At 38.4% G+C, this 13,730-nt stretch overlaps 2 protein-coding genes across 4 annotated transcripts in view; one reads left to right on the top strand and one right to left on the bottom strand.

The window, feature by feature from the left end:
- The window catches only part of supt3h (SPT3 homolog, SAGA and STAGA complex component), a 124,279-nt gene that overhangs the window by 90,281 nt on the left and 20,268 nt on the right, over positions 1-13,730 (bottom strand). The gene's annotated exons all lie outside the window — the stretch shown is intronic.
- Positions 10,271-13,730, top strand: part of runx2a (RUNX family transcription factor 2a) — a 67,870-nt gene continuing 64,410 nt past the window's right edge. For both annotated transcript variants that reach the window (XM_081393850.1, XM_081393849.1), the window contains exons 1-2: positions 10,271-10,383; positions 10,539-10,653. In XM_081393850.1, coding sequence (XP_081249976.1) covers positions 10,291-10,383; positions 10,539-10,653 — 208 coding nt within the window. In that variant the 5' untranslated portion in view covers positions 10,271-10,290. The remainder of the gene's footprint in view (positions 10,384-10,538; positions 10,654-13,730) is intronic.

Below are 13,730 nucleotides of genomic sequence, written 5' to 3'. Positions count from 1 at the left end.
AATTAATAACTTTTTAAAACAAAAAAGTACCATCACTGAACTTACTTAAGCTGGACTATGATGCCATTTTCTTCTAGAAACAAACTTTGTTGCATTATTTTCCTGTTATCACTGTAAAGCTGCTTTGAAACAATATGTATTGTAAAAAGCGCTATGTAAATAAAAGTAACTTGACATGACTTGACAGCTTCCATGCGATTCATTCCACACTTCTAGAAATCAGTAAAGAGACTAAACGCCACTAGTGTGTACCAGCAACTCTCCCTACAGTCCCAAACATTCACTGCGTGTCCATTCAAAATACCTCCATTATTCTAAATCAAATACACTCGTCTTTTTGCCTTTTGACACTCGATACATGTTTAAGTAACCGAGTATCATGTGCAGCCATATTTATTCTAGTTCCTGAGTACTTTAATCATAACATCAATATATTTCATAAGTATGTTTGGAAACATCACAGTGAGAAAGACGTGACAATGACTCCCATTGTGAATTTAGCCGTTTGTTCTGTCGTGAAGATTATTTATCTTTTCACTGTTGTTAAAGTTCAGTCTTAACAGTGGCGTTGTGTTTCATGTCATTTAAATGCTTGTTTGAATACAAATCATATTGAATTTTGGCCTGAGTGATGACCAGTTGCACCGCTGATTTGAATTCTGCTAACCTCTAACAATATGCAAATATGACTAGTGAGGAAAGTCATGAATTTACACACCCTGCCTGCCCAGATTTTGACCAAAGTCACACTGGGCAGTTTGGCCGTTGCGTCTGTTACAAAAACTGCGAGTACAGATACACTGATGAAGAAATTTGATCAGATTTTGGCCATTATTTTTTATTATTATTTACAGAATTTACACTAATGCACAGAACTGCAATATATCACAAGGAAAATCAGCAGTAAAAACTGTTTTATTTCTTTAAAAAAGAATAGCACTACACAGTTTAGAACATGACGATATGACAATTATTATCTAAATTATTTAATAAATTAATAATAATAACTTGCAGTAGAAAAAGACATCGGAAAATAATAGCTCTATACAGTTTAAATTCAAAAATTCAAAAAATGCCAATGAGTGCATTTACATTTTTTTAGTTCTAATATTATAGAAAGCCAGCCTACATTTTTGACGGACATGATAACATGCGTGAGGGGTGAACCGTTTGATTTTTGGATAATTATAATTTGTGCTGAAGATGTTCTAAATCCTTTTTGTATAGTTCACTATACTTTTTTTAACCTAGGTTAATTTCTGGCTTAAATAAATGACATGTTATTTAGAAACTGATATGTTTGGCTTGTCAAAAACGTTACGTTCAGCTGTTCAGATTTGTAGACTTGTAGTTTTGATGCACACAGTTGTTTTAATTGTCTCTTATAATAAAAATATTTTATTTAAACCCAATGAAAACGCAGATCTTGTTGTAAATATAAGTGGAAATCACTTTATAAAAGCTGATTTTGACTTTTTATATAAACACACACTATAGATATATAGTCCATATATTAAAACAACGAAAATGCAAAAGTCGGCCTAAGCTTAACATGAAAAAAATCTCCAGAAAAGCCCATCGACGTCATATCAGTGACAGTACCTGGTTGTCCAGTGTTTACCCACTATCTGCAAACCCACTATCCACTCTCATTTAGAAACGAATGTTTTTGGCATCACACATGAGGAAGAGCTGCCAGAAACACAGTCTCTGAAAATGATGAGAGACCTGCCAAAAACCTTGAAGTACTCCCAGACCCCGCTGTAAGAGGAAGGGAGACCTGAATTACACTGAAGTGTGGTCCCTCTGAACACTACCACATGTTAACACAAGCCTCTGTATCGTATTAGCTCAAACCACTGGTATAGAGACACGGCAAATAGAGCAGATCTACTGAACTCAAGAGCGCACATTCAGAGCAACGTCTCGAAACCTCATAAAGCAAAACTCGCTTTACCAACAGCACATGGGCTCGCTACATAACGGGTTGGGAGGGTTTTTCTTCTTACTGGAAGACAATTGTGATTCGCCTAAAGCAGTGAACTCTTATGACCAGAGTTTGAGGAAAAAGATCATAATGAGGACAGAATTTGACTTCAAATCGGAAAGTGCGTCTAAGTCCATATAAAGTCCTGCGTTTATGGCTCTGATGGCTAGATCTGTTTAAAGTCAACATGAAATCAAAATTGACCTGAACTGTAAATTATTCATCAGTGCATGTACTAAACTGAACTGAAACGATGAAGTGAAATGATTCATCAGTGCATTGAACTGAACTGAAATGAAATGAAATGAAATAAAATGAAATGAAATAATTAAATGAAATGATTAATCAGTGAATGGAAGTGAAGTGAAGTGAAATTGAATTAACTAAATTAAATTAAATTAATCAAAATAAATAAAATAAAATAAAATAATAATAAAATACAACAAAAACTGAATTTAAAAAATAAAATAAACTGAAAGAAATTAAAAGAAAATTATAAAAAAACATAATAAAATAAAACAAAACAAAAACATTAAATGCAATAAAATAAACTGAATTTAAAAAATAAATAAACTGAAATAAATTTAAAAAAAAAAAATCTTCCTCATTAAATATCCTGTTTTTTTTTTTTTCATAAATAGTCATTACGGAGGTAAAATGGGTCACAGACAGCGTTTCATGTTGCCTTTTAGCATGAACGTATGAATTGGATGTCAAACTGAGGTACATCTACCCAGAAGATAGGAACAGAATGTTGTGCACTGTAGTCTAATCCGGAGAGCTTCTCTCTGTCAAGTCTGATTTGAGAACATGCTTGAGATGAAACATTTCTCTCAAAGGAGTAACTCTTCTACTGTGACCAATCTTTATTTGCGGCTGTGTTTCATGACCTTACAGGACCGCACGGGGAAAACACTGCAATAATGTCATCACGCTTTACAAAGACAAAACACACAAGCCACCGGGGTTAAAACAGTTCCAAGAGCGCACAGCAGAGGTGTCAAAATAACATAAACGTCTATTAATAGAGGACAGGAAAATAAACCAGATTCCAGATATTAGACTACACAAACTGCAGTAAAACTCCACAAGGAGTCCGTTGAAATCAAAATGATGATGAAATAAAAGCAAACCTGAAGTTATTTTTTCTTTCGAAATTAAACTTTAACTATCCAGGAAATCTGTTTAAATTCATTGAATAAAAAAAATGATGACTCAGATCTGTTGTTCTTCAACGCCAGGATATTGGACAACAATGAAACGCTTGGTCATTTCAGACAGTTATGAAGAAACTGTTCATCATAAAATGAAATAAGCACTAAAACAGACAAACGGCACCAGACTACAACAGCAAAGCTAGTGATCTAACTCATATATAAACAGCATGAACACTGTAATGCTTTCTTAAATATTTTTGAGGCTGATGTGATTTGCTTCATTTCCCTTCATCCTTTTTAAGCTCATTACCACAACTGAGCGGAGGAAACACTGGGAAGCTCATTAGACATCAAAAACATTTTGTTTGTGTTAAACATGCATTTGTCTCTAAGATCAATGAATGAAATGAATGAAAAAAAAGCCGTTTCATAATTAAGAATGACGTTAATTCTAAGTATGGTAAGATTTTCAAAAGATGTATAAACTAAATGCATGCTTGACACAAATTGCAATAAACAGCTTGTGAAGCTGCACAAAAACAGACAAATAAATAAAAGCATGAATTAAAGAATAAATAAATACAAATGCAATCTGGTTGGTATACTTTTTTCACATTCTCTACAATTTTTGAAGCTTTATGAACCAGTATTTTATGGATTTTACAGTGAAAGAATAGAGGAACAAAAGCACATTAATAAAGAGAGTTTTAAGGCTGTTTTGTCTATGAGCCACAAGTGTGTGCGCTGTAAAAAGTGTTCAGTTCACTTTTAGGAAACCCGTTGCCTTAAAATTATTAAGTACATAAACTTGATGCTTAATTGAAAAAAATAAGTTATGTGAACTGAAGGCATGAAGGTTATTTACTTAATAATTTTAAGGCAACGGGTTTCCTCAATTTTTTTTAAGTTAAGTCAACTAATCACTTATTACAGTGACAGAGAATCTGATCACAGCATCAGAATAAGAGATGGTTTATCTTAAATATGTTTATCTTAAATATGTAACACTAAAGGTACTAAACAGTACAAATGAAGCCCACGTATGCTTCAGTCTCAATTGCAGATACTACATATATCATAAATACATAACAGTATTATTGTGGAGCAACTTTTCTATCAAACAGCAGCAAAACAGTTGCAGACACTTAACCAGCAACAATTCCTGATTGGAGATTTGTATTAAACTTTTATATATGCTGATGGATTGTTGCTTGAAATGAGTTAAAGATAAGCTCTCCAATCAACAAATGTCATTAGTCAACCTTTTCTACCCTTAAACTAAAAAAATAACTAGTTCTCAAACAAAGGTTCAAATGACATTGTGACGTTATGCCACATGCGACGTCATGCATGTGTGACAGTGATGAGTCACGGGCCGTTGAAGCCTCTTCAAACGTCACTCAGCACTCAAAAGTGCCAGTTCCAGACTTGTTGTCATAATTGTCAGAAATAACAGGTTCTTCTCCTTTAATTGCCATTCTCACGATGTGCCCATGCCGCAAGCGAAAGCCACTGGGGTTGGCGAGCCCTGCCGAGCGTGATCTTGTCATGTCCCAGAGTTCTGCAATGTGCTGAATGCGTAAACAGCAGAGCAGATCACAGCTGTGGTTAAACTCGTCCTGACCCTTGCCAGCATCAATTCTATAGTGTTTTGCATCATCAGGTCAATTTTGGCCGTCAACACTCGCAAAAAAGGTCCTTGGGACCGTAAATTATTATAAATTATATTTTGTGAGACTGTAAAAGACTAGCCTGGATGCCAGCCGAACTTAACCCCGCCCACAACATTTGAGGTCGGGAAGTTCGGTCTGGACTTGATCCGTTGTGGAGCAATTATGCTCAAACCAGAGCTGTTCGGACCAATCAAATTGTCAGGGCGGGCTTTATACGATGATGGACAGATGATCAACAGTAACATAATCAACCACGTCACCAAAGAGCGCTTGGGTTGAATTCGTTGACAACAAAGATGACTGCCGCTGGAGAATTGAGATGTGTAGATTCCGCCATCGCGTCTGTTATAGAGGAAATCGACAGCGCATTCATTTTAAAAGAGGAACAGAGAACTTCGATCAAGGCATTTGTCGACCGGAAAGATGAATGAAGAGCATACGTCACTTACTCCGTTGCTCTGATTGGTTGTAGATCTATCCAATTGAGTGCAGAGGCAATTTCTTTCCTGGTTCGGTTGAAAGACGCCCCTTAATGGAGCCCAATTCACAGCCCAATGGAGCAGTATTAGACTCATATTCTGACTAGAATCTGAGTATGGTGACGTCAGGCTAGTAAAAGATGCCTGCGCACTAAAAAACAATCTGCTTGGGTTGCAAAAAAGAAAAGATGAAAAAAAATTACAGACATGATAACTTTTTATTATTTTAATTCCTTATCCTATTGTGCACAATATACCAGTGCATGTTATTTAAAAATTCAGTGTGAGTGAGTGAGTGAGTGAGTGAGTGAGTGAGTGAGTGAGTGAGTGAGTGAGTGAGTGAGTGAGTGAACGAGTGGACGAGTGAGTGAGTGAGTGAGTGAGTGAGTGAGTGAGTGAGTGAGTGAGTGAACGAGTGAGTGAGTGAGTGAACGAGTGAGTGAGTGAGTGAGTGAGTGAGTGAGTGAGTGAGTGAGTGAGTGAGTGAGTGAGTGAACGAGTGGACGAGTGAGTGAGTGAGTGAGTGAGTGAGTGAGTGAGTGAGTGAGTGAGTGAGTGAGTGAGTGAGTGAGTGAGTGAGTGAGTGAGTGAGTGAGTGAGTGAGTGAACGAGTGAGTGAGTGAGTGAACGAGTGAGTGAGTGAGTGAGTGAGTGAGTGAGTGAGTGGACGAGTGAGTGGACGAGTGAGTGGACGAGTGAGTGAGTGAGTGAGTGAGTGAGTGAGTGAGTGAGTGAGTGAGTGAGTGAGTGAGTGAGTGAGTGAGTGAGTGAGTGAGTGAGTGAGTGAGTGAGTGAGTGAGTGAGTGAGTTAGTGAGTGAGTGAGTGGACGAGTGAGTGGACGAGTGAGTGAGTGAGTGAGTGAGTGAGTGAGTGAGTGAGTGAGTGAGTGAGTGAGTGAGTGAGTGAGTGAGTGAGTGAGTGAGTGAGTGAGTGAGTGAGTGAGTGAGTGAGTGAGTGAGTTAGTGAGTGAGTGAGTGAGTGAGTGAGTGGACGAGTGGACAAGTGAGTGAGTGAGTGAGTGAGTGAGTTAGTGAGTGAGTGAGTGAGTGGACGAGTGGACAAGTGAGTGAGTGAGTGAGTGAGTGAGTGAGTGAGTGAGTGAGTGAGTGAGTGAGTGAGTGAGTGAGTGAGTGAGTGAGTGAGTGAGTGAGTGAGTGAGTGAGTGAGTGAGTGGACGAGTGAGTGAGTGAGTGAGTGAGTGAGTGAGTGAGTGAGTGTGTGAGTGAGTGAGTGGACGAGTGGACAAGTGAGTGAGTGAGTGAGTGAGTGAGTGAGTGAGTGAGTGAGTGAGTGAGTGAGTGAGTGAGTGAGTGAGTGAGTGAGTGAGTGAGTGAACTAGTAAGTGAACGAATAAATTAATGACTTTTTCCCCTCCCAGAAATTTTATTTTTTTATTTTAGTAGTTTATTTGACAGGGACCATGCACAGTTCAGACCCTGTACCAGAGTTAGCTATACAGCTAATTTACATCTGTGGTCCCTGGGCAAGGAAGATAAAAAACAATATAGACATAGACAATAAGACAATACTATCAAAACAGATAAAAACTTAACAACAAACAACGTGACAAACATTACTCACATATAAACCAAAATACAAATATACATTCCATGTTATAAATGTATTTTCTGATGATGTAACCAGGGTTAAAAAAGAATGGAAAAATTAACAAATAACATCATAACTAAAAATTATATGTCATAACCACACTGAATGCAATAAAATTTCAATGGATAAAAAAAATATATAAATAATAAACATAAAAGCATTAACAAAATATTTGATTATTAAATAGATTATTAAATAACATATTTGCATTAATTGCAAATAATACAAGGAAATTCATTCTTAAATTAAATTTTTATGTTTCAAATCAAGAGTTTGTTGTAACCTGTCTGACTTAAAAAATATATATATTATTTACATTTATCCTTTCAAACGCGATTTATAAAAAAGAGGAACAAAAGCAATTCATCAACAATAATCATAATATACAATGCAAGGTTTATTAGACAACTAGATTAGAAAGAAATTTATAGCAGAGGAGAACTGCAGAGAAGACTATTATACATTTAGGACATTCAACTTGTGACAGGAAAAAAAAAAGATGCAAAAGTTTGAGGAAAAAAAGTTACTGGGGGGGGGGGGGCATGCATGTCAACACTGGTGAACTGCACGATGCACAATTGTATTTACAATGAACGACAGTTCCCGATTAACAATTTCATGCCCTCCAGGACAAGCCCAATTGAAGGCAATGATTGATTTCAAACTAACAAACGTAACCTCTAATATTGTTTAAAGCAATAGAGCATGGCTTTCAACGATAAAATCATAACAGCTTTAATTTATGAACGTGTGAAATTGTGCAGGGTGTAATGTCTCCTGGAAGCATTAGTGCGCACTTCCTCCGGCAGCCAGGAATAATGTTCTAGCATCTATTGCCCGGTTTATGCCTGTGTGGTCCGTACTGAAGCGGGCCAAGCTAAAGCCAGGCCTTAGAAGGGCACACACACACACACACACATACACACGGACCACAGTGAAACCATGCCCACAGGAAGACCACCAGGGCTCGCCCGACAAAGAGCAGATATTCGCTGCGACGCTGACGTGTTCAGAGACAGCAGAAACTCAACGGCATGAATGAAAATACAGTCTATAATTAGCAGAATGTGCAGTCAGGAGTTTCTCGTGATCTTCAAGTGTGAAAAATCACTAAAATACATTCACCAAGAATGAATTGCGCTCCCTGCTAGCATTTATTTGCACATGCTGTCTCTGTTGTTTCAGCATCTGAGGCACTAAAGGAACTACACAAATCACATAACTGATCTTGTTCACAGAAGCGTGCTGAATACAGCTAAAAGACAGTGAGCCGCAACCTTTCTAGATCAAGAAGTTCTTCCATGGATCCGCGGAAGCGACTAGAAATTCTGTATCATGCAGGCCAGACAAGTAATTTGGCGATGTCACTTTGTACAGAAAGACTACGCGCCTGCTCACATATATATTCAAACGTGCATACCTATAGACTGAACACGTAACATGCATGTGCACGCCGTCACCGTTTTCACAGATTCACGTTTTTGAAGTTTACACGGAGATGGTAACGTAAAAAAAAAAAAAAAAATCAAAACTTGGAACCCATTTCAAAGTTTGCGTTCTCGAGCTAACCAAACACCGTTGTCGTGCAAATGAACGGCCAGAACGCATTAAAAGACGGTGTCGGTGTCGCGTAAGCAGCCCATAAGTTAATAACTAATGATCTTTGAAACAGAAGTGAATCAATCAAAACTAACTTTAGCTGGACAATAACTTTATTCTAGAGCTGCTGTAAAGCCAAAACAATCTCTGTTACTGTAATTTCCTATTATCACTGTAAAGCTGCTTTGAAACAATCTGTATTGTTAAAAGCGCTATATAAATGAAGGTGATTTGACTTCCACACAAAGTTAAAGTTATGAAAGGTAATATAGGAAAAAGCATAATGGGGCACTTTAATGTCATTATCATTAGGTAATATACACAAACATCCCATCATGTGGGCGGTAATAGCGCTGTGTTAATTGTGTCAGGAAATCAATAATAAGCACTGAAGTTTGAGAATCTGGTCCACTCTATAATGAGCCTCAATTCCATACAAAGGAATGACAATAACATTTTAATATGTATGATGCAATATGACTCACTGTTTAAATAAAAATGTGTCGGGTTGACTTACTAATTGCAATAAAAGAAAATTGCATTTGTTGTCCCTCATCACCCTTGTTCTCAGACGCCCCCCTCGAGAGAAGACGTTTAGGGAATGGCCAGCTGTGGGCGAGCCATTTCCTGTTATAACCGCACCACATCCTCTGAGCTGAGATTTTCATTATTTTCATACGCACCACCATTTCATAATACAGCAGTCTAGGCAAACTTGCCACCAGCTTCTCGGCTGTTCTGAGTGCTTTAGGCTGTTATGAGTGGTTGCTAGGTGCCTACTTACTGGTCCACCCTCGAGTAATATTCTGGTCAGTAGCTGGCGCTCAGTCCCTCCTTCAGCTTAGTAGTTGGTCTAGATACTAGGAGTGTAATACGGTCAAGATTCAACGTAGCACCTAACATGACCCCAAAACAGGAGAGAGAGCGAGAGCACTGCAGAAGCACAAATATCTCGCCACATTTTTCTCCACGCTTACACAAACACCTGAGCCGCACACTCCGTGCAGAGCGCTGACCGCGTGCCAAAATCCAAACCTGCGAGGCGCGCAAAACAGACGGATGAATCACGGCTGCTAATGCAGTCGTTACGAGAGGCAGACGTGATCCAAGAGTGAACGCAGGTTCCCCTTCCAGACTGTCATTTCTCAAAGAGACGATTATGCAACTTATGCGGAGACACACCTGGAGACTAAACACCACCCATGCGGGAAGAATGCAGGACAGAGAAATAATAAATACAGAAATGTACAGGAAGATTTGTGAGAGCGTGACAGCAACGTAGAGACTCAGAAAGAAACGCTTCAAAACCACACAAGAGGAGTTGAAATTGATATAAAGCACAAACTGGCAACAAAATGGAAAAATCATTTAATTTCTTGCATCCCACTGAGCTAAAAAGCACTTAAACATGCAAACCCTCTAATTTTCCTCTTTATCTCTGTATCTACATGCAAAGTGCCAATTGAAATGGAGCTTTCTTGGACAAAATGCACTGCAGAAAAGGAGTTAAAAGAGTGAAGAAGTGCTGAAAATCCCAGCCCCTTCCTTTCGGATTCACAGGAGCTGAGGTTGCATCCCGCTGGATGAGAGTAGGAAACGCAGGACCACTGACAAGAGGGCTGAGCCCTCTTCACTCCTCTGATGTCACCAAACACATGACCCAGCCTCTCCAGTAACAGCCCATCAGGAGGGGGAAAAAAAAGTGTGTTTTAAAGCTTACACGTTTTTGGATTGTGAGAATGTCTCATTCCCCTCACAAACAACCACAGAACCACAAGTGCGGTGCATGAGATTTCCCCAGGACGATAGGAGGGAGCCACTGGGGCGTAAATGGTTAATCGGAGTGGGTCAACCCCAGTCACAGAGACCCAACAAGTCAGTAAGTATGCTCTAACCACACTCGTATATGCGTTGATATCTGTGCCTGAACGCTCTCCTCGGCTGCAGACTGCAGGGGACTGTGCGGACTGGTTTAGTTTGTTTGTAGCTGTGTGTTTTCCCCTTCAGATGCCTTGATATGATTTGTGCTCCCAGTTTAGGACTTCGAGGGTCACCACGACCTCCAGAAGAGGAGAGAGCCGACGTGTGGCTATGGCGTCTAACAGTCTTTTCAGCTCGGTGACTCCATGTCAGCAGAACTTTTTCTGGGGTGAGTGCTGTGAAAAATTATTTTCATTTCACTGTGGTTCAGTGTCGGGTCACACAGGAGTCAAGCTCCGCGAGCGGGTCGATAACCAACGGCGCACGCGCGCACGCACGATGCTTCGGGAACGTTTAAAAGTCGCCGTGTTTACGTTTGCGTTGCATGCTAAGTTGCTGACATGTTTGTGTAACTTAAAAACACTTAAGTGGGACGACCAGACTGAAGAAAGAGAAAAACCCTTCTGGATGTATAAACATTCGCTCTGTTTCAATTTACAGAGGTACATTAGAACAAGATGTGGAAAACTTCAGCTCAAAAATGGGATGGCTGGATATTATGTGTAGGATTTGCGGGGGTTAATGGTAATTGATAAATGCACAAACCTGGTTAACGAGGGAGCTTATATTAATCCTTATGAATGAAAAGCGCTTAGACAAACATGCAAACGCTCTTTATTTGAGTTCAGCTTAGTTTAGGCTTTTTCAAACATGCAAAAGGAAATAAAATGCCAATTGAATGGAGTTTTTTTAATATGCACAGCAGAAGGGGTATATAAAAAAAGTTTTTGGTCTTCACACACTGTGAGAGCAAAACCGGGAGTGAAAATTGAGTCCAGCATTAAGCAGCACACAAAAAAAACCACATGTAAAAATCAATCTATGCAAAACCTATTTGAATACCTCAGCTATTCAAAATATACTAACATGTAAAATCCAAACAAATCCTGATCTTATCACACAGTACGTATGGAAATAAAAATACAAAACACTGTTGACAAAGCAATCACAGAATGTACTTACAGTATTTTCCTCATCAAGTGTCTCATGTCGACGTAATCGGAGGCCTTTCTAGACGAACATATGGAGGCATGATATTGAGTTGTAGCCAGACAGCGTGAGCTACATGGTTTTGTCATCACTGTCGGCACACATAAAGGCGTTCAAGGTGGCGTCTCCCAAAACACGAGGCCGCAGAGGAGTGTTATACCTTGAACACCCCCAAAGCACATCAGAATATACGGCTTTATATTATAGCGCACTAACAATAATAATAAAAGAAAAATTATTCACACTTTCAGCTTACAGTACATGCAAATACCTTCTAGAAACTTTATAAACCTTTCATAATCTGGAAACATATATTTCAAGTGTCTTGACTTGATTTAAAGCACAAACTGCCACTACATACAGTAGCTGTTGTTCCAGCATCAAAATGGAAAAAAATTATATCTTGACATAAGCTAAAAAGCACTTAAACATGCAAATGCTTTAACTTTTCGGTGACACTTTACAATAAAGTTCATTAGTTAACTACCTTAGTTAACATGAACTAAGAATGAACTGCACTTCTACAGCATTTATTAATCTCAGTTAATGTTAATTTCAACATTTACTACATTATTAAATTCAAAGGTTGTATTTGTTAGCATTGGTTAATACACTGTCAACTAACATGAACAAACAATGAACAGCTGTATTTTTATTAACAAACATTAACAAAGATGAACTAATACAGTAACAAACGTATTGCTCATTGTTAGTTTATGTTAGTTAATACATTAACTAATGTTAACCAATGAACCTTATTGTAAAGTGTTACCAATTGTTCTCTTTATTTGTGTTCAGCTTAGTTTAGGCTTTTTCAAACAGGCAAAATAAAATAAAAAGCCAAATCAATGGAGCTTTTTGACAAAATGCACTGCAGAAGGGATCTATAAAAGTGTGTAGCTCTAGCAAAAAAATAAAATAATAATAATAATTTCTTGATTAGCTTTCAAAGTAGAAAGCATCTTATTTATTAAGACTTTTAAAATAAAGAGGACTGTCATTTACAAAGACACTGAATGGGGACAGATAGCCAGCAAAATTCTGATTAATGACTGACTTTATTAATTACATTTTACATTCATAATGGCATATTATATTTGGTTAAGGATAGGGTAAATAGTTAAACAGGATTCAGCATTGGAATTAACCCTTTAACTTAAAAGTAGGATGCATTAATAGCGATGCTTGCCTTTGCGCAGTGGTGGTCTAGATAATAGGAAGCTGAAAACCTCCTACGATGGTTATTAAAATCACATTAACAGTCACAATTCAATGTAGCACCCAGCATGACCCTGAAAAACCAGAGAGGCACTGCAGCAGCACAAACATCCTGTCACATTTCCACGTTTACACAAACACAAACATCATTTTACGAGTAGAAACGCTCAAACTCCTTCAGGTGACAAACGGCCGTCACATGCAACACGTACAGATGTTAAACAAGCTCTTGGCAAATTTCGTAGAGCGTCGCTAATCAATTAGCAGCGTGTTGTTCGGCTCAGAGGTGACATGTGCTTCTCATTTACAGCCAGCGCTGATATCCTGGCCTGGATTGAGCGGCTTCATTCAGCTAATTGATAATCACATCTCTCGTTTACGCTAGAAAAACAACATTAATGGACGAAGCGCGACCTGGGTAACCAAACCTCAGAGAATGAGCAGTCAGAGACGTCCAGCTTATTCAAAAGAAAGCTAAACGTTAATGAAATGCAATATCTACAGCCAGGCTGAGGGCTTTTTTTTATTGAGAAATTAAAATCACCCATTTTCAAGTCAAGAAAATTCTCAAATTAAAAGGCATCTAACAGTCTGAAGTAATATGCACTGACTGACAAATGAAATGATCTCTTTGGTGAGTGGTTTATGCTTTTTGCTTTCATATCTGCATTGTTTTATATCATCAAAACTTAATTTGTGAGGGAGGGGGGGAGTTAGCATTATCTTGGCTTCAACATCAAGGACATCTATCAGCCGGACGCGTTTTTATACGGGCGTATTGGCAGCAGAAGGCTTGAAATAATTTACGCCATGTGTGACACGTTAGGACCAAATCACCGCATCTCTCAGAACATGTGCATTTCCTTAACGTGAGTTTGTCACAAACGTGACGCGTGCGATAATCTGTCTTAAAAACTATAATTACCCCGTTCAAGACCGGTCAGCTTCAAGAGACCAAAATCAAAAAAAAAAAAGACATGAACAAGTCAAGGAAACATAATTAGACATATTACAGACTGAATGGTGAAGAAAAATGAG

This window comes from Scardinius erythrophthalmus, assembly GCF_964197995.2.
Source record: "Scardinius erythrophthalmus genome assembly, chromosome: 19".
Classification (NCBI taxonomy): Eukaryota; Metazoa; Chordata; class Actinopteri; order Cypriniformes; family Leuciscidae; genus Scardinius; species Scardinius erythrophthalmus.
The sequence above is the reverse complement of the archived record's forward strand: the minus strand, read 5'-3'. Positions and strand labels throughout refer to the sequence as shown.